General features: G+C 41.0%; 1 protein-coding gene across 5 annotated transcripts in view; it reads left to right on the top strand.

Annotated features, from left to right (window-relative positions):
- bcas3 (BCAS3 microtubule associated cell migration factor) overlaps positions 1–17,171 on the top strand; it is a 318,499-nt gene that overhangs the window by 37,822 nt on the left and 263,506 nt on the right. For all 5 annotated transcript variants that reach the window (XM_035154599.2, XM_035154598.2, XM_035154597.2 and 2 more), the window contains exons 11-13: positions 113–196; positions 4,007–4,177; positions 8,455–8,548. In XM_035154599.2, coding sequence (XP_035010490.1) covers positions 113–196; positions 4,007–4,177; positions 8,455–8,548 — 349 coding nt within the window. The remainder of the gene's footprint in view (positions 1–112; positions 197–4,006; positions 4,178–8,454; positions 8,549–17,171) is intronic.

Genomic DNA, 17,171 nt, shown 5'->3' with positions numbered 1-17,171 from the left:
CTGGGAACTTTCCATAGTCACACTCCCCATTCTCTCTTCCCCACTCTCTCTTCATACATCTTCTGTAGACCTATAATGTATGTCTTGTACTAATTTGGACATGTTTTTGCAGCTGATAAGATGTCACCAGTCTCGTGGAGGAGCTTGTGGTGACAATGCACAGTCCTACACAGCGACAGTGATTAATGCTGCCAAAGTAAGTGACAACACAAAGACACCTTCTTCTGTTTTTCGATTATATTGTTGACTTTCTGTCTTATATTTACGGTGGGGTTCAAAAGAGAAGGGCAAGTGTTGCCAAATTATAACAGATTGAACCAGAATCTCAGCACGTTGCAGAAGTTAGCATTAGAATTAAGGAGCGTCATTCAAACCACCTCTGTAGGACTGAACAGAGGTTTAACAAACTGAGACTGAGTCAGCTACACTGCTCAACACTTCAATTATAATCGGGAGTTATTGTGATTTCTGCACAGAAGAGGACCTTTTGGCTAATGATTAGATGTCCTAGTATGACTAAAACAGTACATGAACACGTCAGATGTGTCCCAATTCAGGAGCTGCATCCTTTGTAGTATGCATTTGAAGATTTGAAGATCACAGTGCCCAGCTATGCTGTCCCATTTCAAAAGCTACCAATGCAGCCTAGAAAAGTGTCCTTCCAATACCCAGCAACAAAGGATCAACTGGGGGGATATTTCTCGGGCCAACCTATCCCAGTGAGGAAGCTCACAAGGTAGCAATGGCGATCAAGCTGCAGTAAGTGCCATGGCTCAAAGTAGCTAATGATTCAATGATAAGGGCGGGACAAGCTGGTGACACAAATAGGAAATCATCCGTTGAGCAGACCATCTCCTTTTGGTTTAGCCTTCAGAGCTTAAAAGCTAACAAACAGTAAAAGGCAAGAAGACCTCAGATTTACTGGTTTATCTCTGCAGTTAAATCTCATAAATTAGAGTTTTAGGAGTGCCACTGGCCATTTCACATTTTTGCTCTTTTTTTTCTTCTCCAGCTTATGGCTGCTGCACACTAGAGGATAATTGGTCTGATTTGAGACCCGATTGGCCCCTTCCTTGTGAGGGGTCTACAAAATAATATTAATGCTACCATTTGAGTCGGAGCCTCCCAAATCCCGAATAATTGGCTCTGAAAGAAACCTGCAATAGCGTGAGAGAGGGAGCGGACCGGAAAGAGTCACCAACCGGATGTTGCATACAGCTGCTACTAAAGCTGCTACTAAAACCAACAATAAATTTCCAACTCACCTCCGGCTTGCACTGCAAAATTAATACGCCCTCCTTTTTTCTCTTGCTTCTTAAGTCAGGTTTCTTCACACGAGTGTTTCACACTCTAGTTCAGCAGGTGGTGGTTATATACCTAGAAGTTGTTTGCCAACTGCCATAAAAAACAGAAGAAGAAGAACAAGAAGAAAATATTGAAGTTTCTGTGAGATTTCAAGTCCCTGGAAATCGCCACTGTGAAATCGTTTCCTACACACGTGTGGTTTGATATTCTGGCCAAATCATCCAGTGTGTGCATTGTTGCATTTCAAAGCTAATATCCTGAAACTAAACAGTGTCGGATAAAAACATATTACGTCCCCACTTTCTATTAGTGAAAGCATTCAAGTGCGACTTTTGTTGTCTGTCAGATGACCCTATTTCCTGTAAAGTGTAGCAAATATAACAATTAACAAATACAAATTAGGGAAAAACATTTTGTGACCACTACACAGCCCTAAATTGGAAAAAAGAAACAAACTCCAGTGCGCACCTTCAAGTTATACCATATTTTGTACAGGTTTTAAAATCTTAATTGAAAATTGTCTTTCGCCATTTCTCACCACAGGAGGACTGGCTCCATTTAGTTTGCCATTATCTTTAAACGTTTGGAAAAAGATGTTATTGTCTGGCTATAGTTAGAAGGTCTTTCTTAAGCCACCACGATTTTTTGAAAGGCTCATGATACAGTATTTCAGGTTCTGCCTACACCATCTCTAAATGTGCTGACATTGGATCCACCTGGCGCGCCCTCCTAACTGGTGCTGAGCTTATGAGACACTTCATCAAACTGCCTATCTGTTTTCTTTTATACCACTGTAATCTGTTTCACCCTAACGGTCTTGTTTCACTCATCTCCACAGGGGAGTGACTCTGAGATGGCTCACTAACAGCCAAAAGCCCCCTTTGATACCAGATGACATTCATTCCTGGTCTGATTTAGCTGCTCGCAAACACATGCTAACTAGCTAGCTCCTCATATGGTTCTAGTCTGATTATCCCTTCAGTCCCAAAGAAGGTGCTAATTGATTTACAAAGAGCAAGTGTATCCTTCCTTACCTTACAAGTCCTAACAGCTAGTGTGAGAGAAGTCTCATTAGCAGGCTAATGATAGTGTACATAAAAAACAAAAAACACTGTGACACAAACAGATTACCAGCATGGTAAGGAGTAGACAATGGCGGGGGTATTGATATGCAGACAGGCAGTCTGCTTGCCTGCCCTCTCCTCATTTAGGACCATATATCTCAATATGGATGACAAGGTATCTCCTTCTGGCTTGTGGCGCGACACGCTGGCTCTTAGTGCTGACGTCCAGAGACATGGAAACAAAAAGGGTGGGGGTTTGGGAGGGGGGGTTGCATTAAATTGTAATGGCTTTTGTTTATAAAAAGGATTAAAGAGTGAGTGCACCGGCTCTGACCAACTGGACTCCCTGTTCCAAATCTGCTCACCGTAAATCACATCAGTCTTGTTACCTATCACTCCTGGGTGTATGATTGAGAAATTAGGTTGTAATTTGTTTAGATGGCGACATTAGGCCGTAACTGTGTGTGTTGTGTATGTGTGTGTATGTGTGTGTGTGTTCATGTGTTTTTCAGACATGATCTGCCTCCAGACTCCCCCTCTCCACCGGCAGATCAATAGCCCCTGTTTGGACTACCACTAAGAACTCCACAACTGCAGTGATTAGAAAACACATTAGTGTTGATCAATTAGGAGCCAAACGCCTCCCTTAATAATTGATGGCTCCTGTGGAATCTCACACACACACACACACATGAAGGTGTACATACACACACACAGGCAGCAGACACTGTTAGTGTGCCTGGCCAAGTGGCAAAGAGAGACAGTGGGTGATCCTCAGACCCAACAAACGCAAGGCGCCACACTCTATTGACAGGGCCGCCTAGTCTGAATGCCTGATTAGGCTCTCCGGGGCCCCTTTGGCGCTTACACACACAAAGACACACAGTCACACGCGTTGGACTCCATTAGCAAAAGACAGTGTAGTAGGTGAGATAGACTCCACTTAAGCAGCACTATCCATTTCCCTCGATCGAGCCACAGAGGTGTGTTTGAGCCAGACACCCTGGCTGGGCCTTAAACGGACACAGAGGAGCACGCGCCCACATGCGCACACACACACACACACACACACTTGGGTGTCTTGTGTGGCTACAGTGCTACAAGTCATCTGCACTACATGTTATCAGCAGGCATCAAGTGAACATGGTGCATGCACACAGTGACACCAGAGACACACACAGAGTATTGGGCATTTGTACATACACCCATGTACCTGGCAGCTCTCCTGCTCATATTCCATGCAAGCAGCCATTTCAATCTGAATGAATTATTATTAAATACAGTATATCAGAAATATGCAGACAGTAGGGGGCTGAGGGGTAGAGCGTTCGTCCTCCAACCAGAAGGTCGGCAGTTCGATTCCTAGTCCTCCCCATCTGCATGCCGAAGTGTCCTTGGGCAAGATGCTGAACCCTGAATTGCCCCTCATAGAACAAAAAAAAGTGCTGCTAATAGATGCACTGTATGAATGTGTGTGTGTGAATGGGTGAGTGGCAAACTGTAATGTGAAGCGCTTTGAGTGGTCATCAAGACTAGAAAAGCGCTATATATATATATATACAAACCATTTACCATTTTTACATTGTGTTGATTTGATTTTTAAGCACAAATCATACTTGTTTTTGCTTTTCTTCCAGACTCTAAAGACAGGCCTGACAATGGTGGGCAAAGTGGTCACCCAGTTGGCAGGCACCATACCAGCAGGCACTCCAGATGAGGAGGGCACACCACATAACACCAGCCGCCGTAGTCCCCACAACCCTGGTGTGGTCACCATCATCGACACAGACAGTGTCGGCGAAGGACAGGTTAGTCAAGTGTGCTTTTGCCTCGTATTGTTATTGGTATAATAATACTGGATTTGACGTAGTGTAATAATACTGGGACCACGTGTACATGGTTGTACTTTTGAATTTGTTATAGCAAATAATGTATCTTTTATGACCGAATGAAGGCATCTCTGGGGTGTCAATGAAAAGTCATTGAATGTACGATATACAACAGTTCATATAGAATCAGTCTTACAATACACAATACATCAGTATCATGTTTAAATGATGTTTTGCAGTATGTTTAACTAGTTAATGTCTGTTTTACTAGACTGCAGGTATGATTGGATGGGTGGATCAAATAGGTTTTGCTAATTTGCATTGAAACATTGAGACATGTGCTCATTGAGATGATTTTCTTTGCAAACGCAGTAAATATCTGTTGTGTGCTTTAACCACCTCCAGAGATAACGAGGGTCGGACGTTTCTTGCACCAATGTTTTTTAGGGTTGGGGACCAAAAAATGTGGCGACCCCTGATACTTTGAGATGAAGTTCAGAACAGTATCTGTAGAAAGAAACCCATCTTTTAAGAACTGAGATCACTGTCAGTGACATTGGCAACACTGTAACAATACTGATTGTATAGATTAGTGGCAAATGGGCATTTAGAGGATGTGGACTCATCAATTGCCATCAGATGCCAATTGAACATTTTGTTCTGTAGTATCATGTTAAACAGGCTCTTCACCAACACCATCATCAAACACCAAGATAATATTGATATTTTCTATAAAATGTCAGATTCAGATGGTTATAGGTTAATATGATATTAACTATTTATGCTATAAAGTTTTTTTCACCATGACTCTTGAATGATAGGGCGACATGTTTAAGGTTCTTAAAAACCTGTAGCCCCCCCCTCACTGCATCCCAGCCCAAACCTTAGACTAAAGCTGGTGTGAGCTCACTCAGTTTCCCTTTTTGGAGCCTGCTTGGTGGTTAACCAGAAACTGTTACCAGGTGACCATCCTATTTAATTGAATGTCAGCTTCACTGCATTGCTAGCCCTCTAAATACTTACATTTCCCCTCAACTGGGCCCTTTATATACATGATGCATGAACACACACACACACACGCAAGATTAAATTGGCATAAATTTGGTCTTGGCTTCTTTCCTCTCTGCTCTTGTCATGTGTGACCCAGGTAAACACAACTTTGGCCTCTGTGGCTTTGTGGGAAACAGGAAAATCTTCCAGGTCGGCTTTTTTCCTGCGGCTTGAACATACTCATACTCATTCACCTCACCCCGCATAGCTCACTGAAAGGTGTGACTTAGATTTGCTGCATATTTTAACAGCCAAGCTTTTAGCCACAACCGTGGCAGATCTAGCAGCCCTGGGTTGTAGAGACACTCTGTAAACAGTCGGCTGTTAGTATGCAGTAACCTCACATGAAGCTCAAGAGTGTACCATGTCTCAGATGAGGTCTTGACATGGCATTTGTCAGCTTTCATAAGTTCCTAGACATACAGCACTGAGCAAATATTTTAGGCACTCAAATTAAAGTGAGGATTCCAAAATTATACCATAAGCAGTGTTTAAATGTAGGAAAACTGGGAAAAAATGCTGGCACTCATCTTAGCTGACACTTGGTAAGAGGCAGGGTTCATGCAGTCTATCACAGGAAGGACATATAGAGACAAAGAAACCATGTTCACACCTATGAACAGCTCCCTAATTAACCTGAGCTGCATGTATTTAGGTTGTGGGAGGAACACAGAACCTTCTTGCTGGTAAGCAAAGGTGCCACATGTCCAAGGTTACATAATATTGAAAAAGTAAAAACACAAAATGAACCTCGGACACAATTATCTGTGTCCTTCACTAATGTGTCCCTGCAGAACCTTTGGCCACAACGACAGCTTGGGCCGCTGCACTGAATATGCCGAGTGACAGGTTGTCAAAATTTGATTGATTCTCAACCCAACTTGCATAGAGAGAATGATTTGCACACAATCTACAAAAAACATCTAGAAATCTGGATATTGCTCAGGACCATAGTTCTCAGTGAGCCTGCACCTGGGCACAATGAATATTCCTACAGTTTATCAGTCTAACCCTACTCACGGTTTGAACCATGCCAGTTGCCTTCAACAGAATTTCCTTAATGTCTACAAAAACGTTCAAAACTTTAATCCTAAGATTCTCCTGCAGCCACTCTAAACCATGATTAATCACACTGCAGTAGCTGTCACATTTTTAATGAGCCGTGTTAGCATACACAGCACAGTTTGTCGGTGATGTAGTCACCACACACAGACTCCCTGCCTTCTCCGTCTCTCGTAGCGGGCCCTGTAGTCAGTGTTGTCTTATAAGCTAGACCTGAGCCTTCAGAAGCAGGCCTGCACTCTGTCACCGGCCGACACACTGTAACCATACACTGGCCATAAACACGGACTGGGCCAGGAAGGCAGGGAGGGGAAAAGCTGGGAGTGGAGTAGAAAAGGAGGGTGATGGAGGTAGTGAGGGCGGGTTGAGAGAAAGACGAAGGGGGGGTTTCGGGTGTGATTTCTGGAGAATTGGGAAAGGCCGGGAATATGATAGAATATGTCAGCGTAGTAGTTCAGGATATTCTCATCTCCTGCAGCCTTTGAAAGTCCTTATTTGGAACAGCAGCTCCATGACGCACACACACCCACACACACACACACTCTCCTGTGTAACAGGCTTGGTTGTCTGGAGGACACTCTTGTTTCAAAGGGCTCCAGCAGGATTCCCTCACAGAACAACATTGTCTGCCTGCAGCGTAATAAAAGTGATCTGCTTCATGTCACCAGACTCTTTCCTTCATCCTATTCTCACATTTGTTTTCCTTTTTTTGCTGCTTGTTTTCATGCTCGTAGTCTGAGATGAAGCCCCTTTAGACTTCAGAGAAGGTTTGTTGTTTGGACTCTAGTTGTGTGAAGTTAGTTAATGCTGACATCATTAATGCAGTACTGAGGCCAAATGTAACTCTTTGTATGTGTTCTCTCTCTCATTGTCATGCACAATGTGGCCTCATGTTTAGGACTAGGCTCATTTCTAATCTGGCTTTGTGGCAAAAGAGGTTGTCTGCCTGAACTCATCTTGGCTTTTGTTTGATCTGTCCCAATTTTGACAACGGATTTCATCCAGAGATTTGGGAGCAGCCTAAAAAGTGACAAACAATTTTCATTTTCTGAGGGAAGTGTCAGAAGTAGCAAGCCAATGTCAGCTGTGGCCAGTTTTTTCTTAGTTACGGGAAAACCCACTGTCATGGGGTATTGTCAAACCCACATGTGAAAAGCCACATTATTGCCAAAGTAAATTTGTTCATATTCTTGTCTCCATTGTTGGACCATACCACATCCTCACTGGTCTCAGTACAGCCTTTTACTGAACAACCAACCCTAATAGGTTGTGATGTTTCATAATTTCTTTGGTGACGGCAGCGCATGCAGACCACATCCACACAAAATGAAAACAATGTCCAACTATTTCTGCCCTTCGTAATTCTCTCACCAGCCAGCCAGAGCAGCTGAGCCAGACGTTAGTGTATGGTGTAAATTAAATAAAGGGAAGAGAGCCGGGATTAGAGTTGAGCTAGTTAGCTCGGACTTAAGGCTGTTCGTCGACCCAGCCCTCTACTGGCTGATGTCCAGTCGCAGGAAAATGGAAAAGAAGAGGAGAGAATCAGACTCCATTAAAATAAAAGATCTCTGTCCACAAAAGGATTTTGGCTCCAAATCAGTTTTAATCCCTGTCCATACTAACACACCTGAAAAGACGCTGGGCATGCGCTTGTTGGTGTAAACAGAAAAGGTCTAAGTGGATATAAAGGGTTTACAAGATGCTGAGTTATTAATTTTAACACCTCAGCAATATAATCTGCCCAGATGATTCCCCAGCGGGTTTGTTATCGCTTTTTACATATTACTATTATTTTCTTTTTATATGTTGTGGGTAGCATAGAGGGAGTGCATCTGCAATTTTTCACCTAAAAATGAATCTCAAATCTAAAACTATATTCTAGCCACGAGAGGGCAATGGCACATTCAGAAATGAGTTGAACCTCCAGCTATTTAGCTGTGGTGTGATGTTGAAGAACACGGCTGTGGTGATGATATCAGAGCAAACCAAACTGTTAAGAGAAATCCTGCAGCTCAGGGGAAAGTCCCATTCTGGTTTAATGTTCATATTGTTAGAAAATGATTTTGACTTTCTTTCTTTCTTTCTGTGTGTGTGTGTGTGCGTGTGTGTGTGTTTTTGTGTGCGTGTTTGTGTGTACCCTACAGGTTGTGGTGAGTGAGGACTCGGACGGAGAGGGAGTGGTGGCTCACTTCCCAGCTCATGACAAACCCATATCCTGCATGCAATTCAACCCCAGTGGTAAGACACACTTGCGCACAAACACGCACGCGCGCACACACGCACACACACACACACACACACACACACACACACATGCCCGCCCGCCCGCCCAAACACACAGATGGTTTTAGGAAGGAGCTGAAACAGTCTATGCAAGTTCAGAAGACAGAAAGACGGTGTTTATGTGAAATAAGCCTATCGTGTTAATTTACACCTACCCAATTTATCATTTGCTCTCTATAAAGAACTTACTCCTGAGAAAGAAGTGTTACTGAAAACTTTTACTACGGATGACAAGCATGAATATCAATGTGTGATTCATTAATTAAGATACATATTTATTTAAAAAGAAGTGCAAATATCCAGTATAATAGCATTTGAACAGCACCTCGTTGTCTCTTTTGAGGCTCTAATATCTTGTGACAGACTGAAGAGAGCAGTTAAATCGCATCTTGTTTTCAGCCTGAGTTTTTTCGTCAACAGTGGAAGAATCTTACCGTGAGCAGTTAACTGTTTGGCCTAAACTGACCTGTTTCACATTGTCGGACTTGTTATGATTAAGGTTGGTTATCAGCCCAGGGCACTGCACACAGTATGGCAGGGGTGTTACATGTGTTACACATAAATATATCAACCTTCACATTATTATTTTTACAAAATGTTTTTTTAATTTCTTCACATATTTGTTCCTGTTATATTTGTCGGAGTTTCATACAAATATTGAATAACTTCATGGAATACGTTTAAGCGAAGGTATTCTTCTCACTTTTCCTCTTTCACCCATTTCCTCCAGTTTTCGAGGTATAGAGGTCAACGGAGTGACCATTCGGTCCTTGAGTCAGCTGAAAAAAATCCAAATTATTTACTCTCTTCAACACTGTGCTGATGTTCTCAATGATTGAATGTATCAGTGTGAGTATTTAACTCAGGTATCTCCGCTCCCACTTTCGTAGCATCGCTGACCCCCACCTCAAAAACGAAAGGGACAGTAGATGCTTTGTCAGTGTGAACAGGCAACCTTGTCAGTTTGTATTGGATGTGTTGGGTTGTGAATGTCCCCGATACTCCTGTGGTGTGTATGTGTGTAAGCGTGTGTTCACGTACTACGTGGTGTGTGTTGTGTGTGCATGTGCGGTTAATAAAGGAGCTGTTGAGCGATGGCTCACCCCGTGACCTCCAGGCCCCAAGAATCCGTCACTTACCCAGACGTATGACTAAACTTCTCAGCTCCATCCAAGCAGGAGCAGGATGATATTGAAGACAAAGACAGACAAGACGTGGTTGTTTGGACCCCATCTTCTCACCGTTCCCACCTCACCAGAAACATTAGTACAATTAATGACACAAAATCTGCTTAAAAGTGCACTGAAGTACTGGAACTGTTAAAAAGCAAGGCTGTGATTTATGTCTACCAGTTGTAGTCTTTCCCGTTTCTTTAAAAACTAGAAAGGCATTCAAAGAATACATCTTCCCACCAAGGCTAACGCCCTATCTAAAAATGTTAAGCAAAGTGGAACAAATAAATCTGGATCTGCTCCCTAAATCACAAAAAGTTAATGGGATCGCTATTTGCCTCTACCTCACCCTTCCACCAGGTTTAGAGAAAATTGGTTCAGTAGTTTTTGTATAATCCTGCTAAGAGACAGACATATGGACAAACAACAAGTGAAAACATAACCTCCCCGGCAGAGGCAACGTATTGCTAAACATTTAATAAACAACTAATGGGGATGTTGACAGTTGTAGGAGATGCTCCTCTCGCCGCCTTGCAGTCTTTACCTCTGGATATTCATTACATTGAGAACATTGGAAATTCACATTGATTTGTTGCTCTAATGCTGTGGCTTTCTTCCAGTTGCTTTGAATCACAGTCCACCACTGTATGTGATGCGATTTAATGTGGAGTTGCCAACACTTAAACATTTGATAACAGGTTACCGTGTGTTGCTGAAGTAGCCGTTGGCATCTAAAGAATCATTAAAAGTACAATTAAAACTGAATTGTATAGTGTGAACTGTAAACTACATCGATACACATGATAATTAGTCTGGTTGATTTGCCCTGACAAAAGATATGTTCCCCCAAAAATCCAGTCTAAGTGGTGGAGGACAACATTTATAGTCTGTGTGCTGCATTTGAAGTACATTCCAAATTATATCTGAAGCTAATATGAGGCTTCATTGATCTGTGTCAGACAAACTAATTAAATATTTTCCAAAGTCTTTTCACTGCAAAATTATTATTTTTCCGCCACAGCTAAGCAAGGGGAGACTGTCCAGGGAAGCACAAAAAAGACGGAGCAAAACAAACCGATGAATAATGTTGCGACATTTTTTAGATGGATAGTTAAGACCAAAGTGCCTTTGTCCTCATTTCTAGTTCTCATTGGGTCATCAGTGACATTCATGTTTTTATCCTTCTTTCCTTTAACATCCAGGCCAGGGCTCTACACAAATGCACTCTCAGCAGCATCAAACAACTCAGTACGTTTAGTTTCAGTGTGTTGTGAAAAGCTGAGTCAGGGAGTTGACAGATTCCCCCGTGACATTTTCCACAGGGCACAGTCAGCTTCAGAATTCCAAGCGCACTTTTAATCTTTCTGACTCATTTACTCTGAGCCACATCTAAATCACTAATAAATGTTTAAATTACAACCAAAAGCAGCGCCACAAGTGTAGCCTGAAAGCACAGATTTCCCTCCTCTTCGGTTACAGCTAGGGCATGTAATGAGATTAGAATGAATCTTAACAGAGGCCGAGTAACTTCTCTTTTCCACTGTTGTGAATCCAGGACTCCTTTCATCACAGTTTATTCTTTTATCCATTTTCATTTCTAAGCGGCCTGGTGTGGACTGTCCCATAATTACAGGCCTCTTGATTTGATCAGAACCCAAATCCTGAGCGATGCCTCCATTGGTCTGGCTCTACATGAAGTTAGGGGAAGTGCCTTTTACTGAGCTACCTTCCTGGCCCTGCTGAGGCTCCCTTCACAGTGGTCAAGCTCAACATGGCAGCAACCCGACGGATAGACTTACCAGGAAACAATGATATGACTCAAACAGAGCCTGGAAAGCCCAGAAGTTTTGGCTGGGAAGAGTTATGTAAGAAACCCCAGTGGCTTGTGTGCGTTGGAGGCTCTACAGAGGGCGGACCGGTGGCCGCCAGCTCTTGGTGTGGCGGCTGGCGCTTTGCGGCGCTTCGGTGGATGTGTGGATCTATTCCTAGTGGTGTAATTAGAGGGACGCAGATGAAGTGCAGTGGCAAAGCACTCTCTTTAACAGCTGCAGTGTGTGTGTGCTTGTTTTCTTTCTCGTCTCGTCCTCTTCACTTGTCCTTAACGATCCTTGACTTGATTAATAGGTACGATGCCAAGGTCAAAATACACTCACGTTTTGATGGCAGATTGTCCAACAGCTTGGGCATTTCTTTTGACTGAGAGTGGCACTAGATGGAGTGATTGATCCAGCAACCATGCAAGGCCACACCCTCAGGGTTTTATTCTCTTTCTCTTCAGTCCTACTCGGGCTGATGAGCATCAAGTGCTTGACATGCAGTTATAGAAGAAGTATCCAGATACAGAGTAAAAGTAGCTACAGCACAACGTAAACATTTCCATTACAAGTTGTAGTCCTGCGTGTAGAAGCTTTACTGAATCAAAATTGCATCGATTTTTAGAAGACACGTATATGTAATTATCAAAACTAAAAATATTAGTTATGGAAAGCAGCTCATGTTAGAGTGTTGAATTATAAGTTGATGCACTAATGTGTGAGGAGTATTTTAATATTGTGGAGCTAATAAAACTTCATATACGGTTGGGTATTTAATTATAATATGATCATAAATGCTAATGACATCTTATAGCAAACAGTGTCTCCCTAATCTGTAAAAAACATGTGTAAAAAGTTCATGAAATGTTTTCTGTATCACTTATAAATATGCCTCGTGCTAATGCTTATTTATACATGAAGACAAATTCATACAATGAGAAATACCCCTTTTTATGTAAAGAGTTGAATTTGTTAAGGTGCTTTAAATTTCTAATTATAGCTATCTAATCAATGCAAGAGTAGCTCAAACATGTCCAGTACCTTTATTGATTCAGTTACTAGTTTCCCTCATGGCCGACAGGCGACCTGTTACACTAACGTAGCTACAAATGGATTTTGTCAGGCAGCCCTACAGTATGTTCATATGATACGAAATAGTTTTCCCAATATCTAGTAACACACAACCAGACACATAGTCTCTGTCTGGTCAGAAGAAAGATCCCCTTTATGTTAGTCGGTTGCCATCACTTTTCCTCAAAACATATCTTACTGCCTGTACTTTTAACCATGAGCCAGTCAAATCATTTGTGTTTGAACTGGATTCTGGTGAAGTTAGACTCTCATTCGTTCCCCCGTTTTTTCAGTCTCACAAAACCCATTAGTCTGCCACAGATTCACAGCTTGGGTTTTTTGTGCAGCCATCTAAATGTTCTGAATATGGAAGTTTTGAATACCCGATCAAAGCCAGGAGTAATGGCAGATGAATCAAGACTAAATCTCTCTCCACACGGAACTGTCCCATAAACCATATCCCTGATTTAGTAACAGGCCAGTCTAATGACTAGCCTGGCCCGTTGAGCCTGACCATTGAGGCAGCTGTGCCATGAAGGCAGCTCTCCGTGGTGTAATAACTCCGTCTCTCCATCTCACTGATGTGTGAAAGAAACCAGGCCGTCGCTGAAAAACCCGAGACCCACACGCACATGTTGAACACGAGGGGAATTCCCGCACACAAGCAGCCCCACTCGGCCACACATTTATAGCCACACATTCGGTATAGATTGAGTTGTGTCTTCACACCAAGACAGTAATTAGCACTCACAGCCTGCTCTGATGTAATTTACAGCAGCAGCTTCTTCCATTATTTTTTTACTGGGGACAACATGGGCTGTTCCTCTGGCTCTGAATTTTACTTTGACCATTGTTGTAGGGTAATCATAATGATGATGTTGATGGTAATCATTATGTGTCTGTTTTTAGTGGCGTGATGAATCTGTCCCTGTTAAAGAAGTTGTCAAAGCTCAGGCTTGTTGCTCAGCTGTGTATGCTGCCGTGCCAGCAGAGACACAGAGAGGGCAAGAAAGTACTCAAACCATGTATTGTCCATTAATTTTGATATGAATTTGTCTGTTGACATGATGTGGCTTCTTTCAAATAAATCACTATTAAGAAATAACATGACAGAATTATTCCAAAAAATAAAAAGTTTCCTTTTTTTCGGGGATGAACTTTTAAAGCATGTCTTCAACTAAGACCTTGATCTGATTGTTTGTTTTTTTTCCGCATGATTACATTTGTATAAAAAAAAGCCAAATCTAAAGTATGAAGCAGATATTAATCACTAACTTGCTAGCGAGCACTTGGCCGTCTACCAAGCTACTGATTTTAAGTTTTTTGTGAATTACTGGCCAAGGAACAGAAGGCATCCACAGAAATTGTGCTTGTTGGGCACAAATGTATGTTTTCACATAATGGCTAGAAATGTGTATATAACTTTATTGGCTTATAGGTTACCCCATCTACAATTTGTTAGGTCTAAATTAATGTTGTCAATGGTCTGTTGTGCAGACTATTTTCTGAAATAACTGTTAGAGAAGAGGAACACCAGTCTTCTTCATTGATATGTCAAGGAGCTTTTGTTATCACCGCTGTCCGTCAGTTTGTTGGTTTGTTATTAGAAGCAAGATAACGCAAATCTACTGGACTTAGGGGAGGGATGAAGAATGGGTCAGGGAAGAGTTAATAACATTTTGGTGGGGACACATCCAGGAATTTTTTATGACTTTCTTCAACACTGATTTCTCAGGGAATAATTCCTGGATCTTGGATGATTTCTACATGAGTGTGTAATTTGGTGCAGATTGATTTAATTTAAGTGCACTTACAGGCCTTGTTAGAGGTAAGAGTTGTACTGAGTCCCATTCTAGTTTTAAATATTACTTGTTTGGTCAAAGTATTGAGTGATATTTAGTATCGTGGATCTGATGGTAATTCTGATAGGTTTTATGGACATATTGTAATCATATCATATTTGGGAAATGTTGCACTGGACAAACGTCTCCTACCAGAATTTATTAATTTGACAATTCAAACCAAAAATGCATCTCAATGAAAAGCCGAGGTGATGTCATTGTACATTGTCTGAATCTTTGCTTGATAAACCATCACATGGCAGAACTGAGAGGGATTTTTTTTTTCCCTCTGTTGCCTTTTTGGACGTCTGTGTAACTGCAGTGTAAACAGCATTACAGCTAGATAAGAAACACGATGGTACAAAATCATGCAGTGCCAGACTGTCTAACTCTGGTTATCAAAACGACCACTAAACTTGTACGAGATGTCAGACATGTCTGCTGCTTGTGAAGTGCAGCCCACGGCCACAACAGAGACCTCACCACATGTATCCTCATCCAAGAGGAGGTGATATCATCCTCTGACAGTGTGAATCGCTGAATAAACAAATATCCATAAAACCGACACAAATGTATGTTAATGAATATTGACAGCAGATTATTTACAGTAAGTTGTTGGGATCAAGAAAGCAAAATTAAATACAATTTTGTCAAGTAATTCAAAGTTATGAAAACCAAATGCATTGGTTATGCATCACGATGCTAACTTTTTAATACTGTAATATTACCATTTCATAATGACTTCATCATGGTATCCTTTATACCGTATGATTGATTTAACTTAATAACATGTAGTTGATGTTATTGGTTGCAAAAGCTATTGCATTACTACACTGTAGGATGTCAATTTATGACTTCATGGTGATGTCATGGTGATGTCACTGCTACAATATGAACATTCATTATTTTTTTATTCATTTTAGCTTCAGGTTGTCAGTCCTAACATATTTGGAAAAATGCATGATGTAATTAGAAGTTTTTGACTTCTTCATGAAATCACATATCGTATGATATCGTATGAATGGGGGAATAATTCTGATCAATATACATTATGGATTGTCCTTGAATTATTTGCAGAGATTTTGGAAAATGTGCTTTTGGATCACATTTTGTTGACCTTGACCTTTTAGCACATTTGTAACTTCTTTACAGTCTGTGTGTAGGTGGACGGCATGCTGGGGAATATGTCTCTTGTTCCCACTGAAGACTGGTTTGCTTGTATCGGCAGCAGTATCCATGGAAATAATTTAGAAATTATTGACATGGTCTAAAAATCAAAATTTTAAATTTTTTCACTTTCTATGTACAAATAAAACATACAATAATTTTAAGTGTAAATTGCACCAGTAGGCAAAGCTTTCAATGTGTATTTTACACTAACATTTAAAGGGATTGGGTGGAAAAATATATTTTTTGACAAATCTGCTATCTGGTAACGACCCGTGTGCCAGTATGATCAAAAGGGTTTACCCCCCCCAACAACACCCTTCCACCCCAACCCAAAATAGTGCTGGCTGGTGAGGTGACTGTGGCTTAGTGGTCATGCAGTGCTATGGAATTATATATATTATCATTACAAAAGGAGGAGCTGTAAATAAAGAAGATGAAAAAAAAAGGGGGTTCTCACTGACACATTTTCCAAAATAGGTTTTGTATTATTAGAATTTGATCCATTCAATATAAGATTCAGAAAGTCTAAAACAGCTGTAACAGCAGATTATTATGTGTCCAGGGAGCCAGCATGAAGTCAGGCAAGGACTCGCAAAAACCTTTGCAGCATATGCACCCAATGAGAAGCTTTTCATAGGAATGAATGGGTCACCATCATAGAGCATGTTATCCAAATTACTTAATACATCCGTTATGTTATCCCCTCGGGAGAATTCAATTTCACTACTTTTTCTTTTTCCAGAAGATCTGGTGTAAAAAGTCAGTCATTCTAGTCAGATGGTGGTGCTAGAGTAAAGTGCCAAAATTTGCTAAGTGAATGAGTTCATCCTCCGATCTGCCCATTTGACTTATTCTTCTCTATGAGAATGTTGACACGTCTTCTTCTCTAGTAGAGACGTCAAAATGTTAGGCTCCTATACACAATCATTTTTAGAAGTTTTTAGCTTGTGTAAACAGTAGGTAAACATTTAGTAAATGGTCTGTAACACACTCCAATGTAGTTGGAAGCAGATGATTAGTTATGTATTTGTTCAGATCTGTAATTCCTCCTGTGGGCATTAAATGGAGGCCCACAAGATGATGAATCATGACAATATATTAAAACACAAAATAACATAAAGTAACTCTCCATAGCAGAGGTGATAATTGTTGACAAATGCTGTATATTTATTACTATTTAGAATTTAGCTACGGCTGTGTACAACTATATTAAAGTGTGTTAAATAAACAACTTATTACATGCTTGTTTTCTTTTTATTAATACTAAATTCAGTTACTTTACGTGTTAACTATAAAGGAAATAATATGTGTTTGGTATTCTTCTGTCAAAGAAAAGAATTCACCTGAGTCCTAACTGTTTTAAGACTCTTCCAGCCACTTGCTGTGCACATTGCAGGTCACTGTTGGCATCTCGTAACTATTAATTTGGCATAATTTTTACAAAGTGACAAAATAATTATACTGCAAAAAAAATTAGAGTTTGAAACTACGAAATTGCAGACATTGTTCA

This window comes from Hippoglossus stenolepis, chromosome 4, assembly GCF_022539355.2.
Source record: "Hippoglossus stenolepis isolate QCI-W04-F060 chromosome 4, HSTE1.2, whole genome shotgun sequence".
In the NCBI taxonomy this organism is placed as follows: Eukaryota; Metazoa; Chordata; class Actinopteri; order Pleuronectiformes; family Pleuronectidae; genus Hippoglossus; species Hippoglossus stenolepis.
Note: the sequence above shows the minus strand (reverse complement) of the source record. Positions and strands in the feature narration are given on the sequence as shown.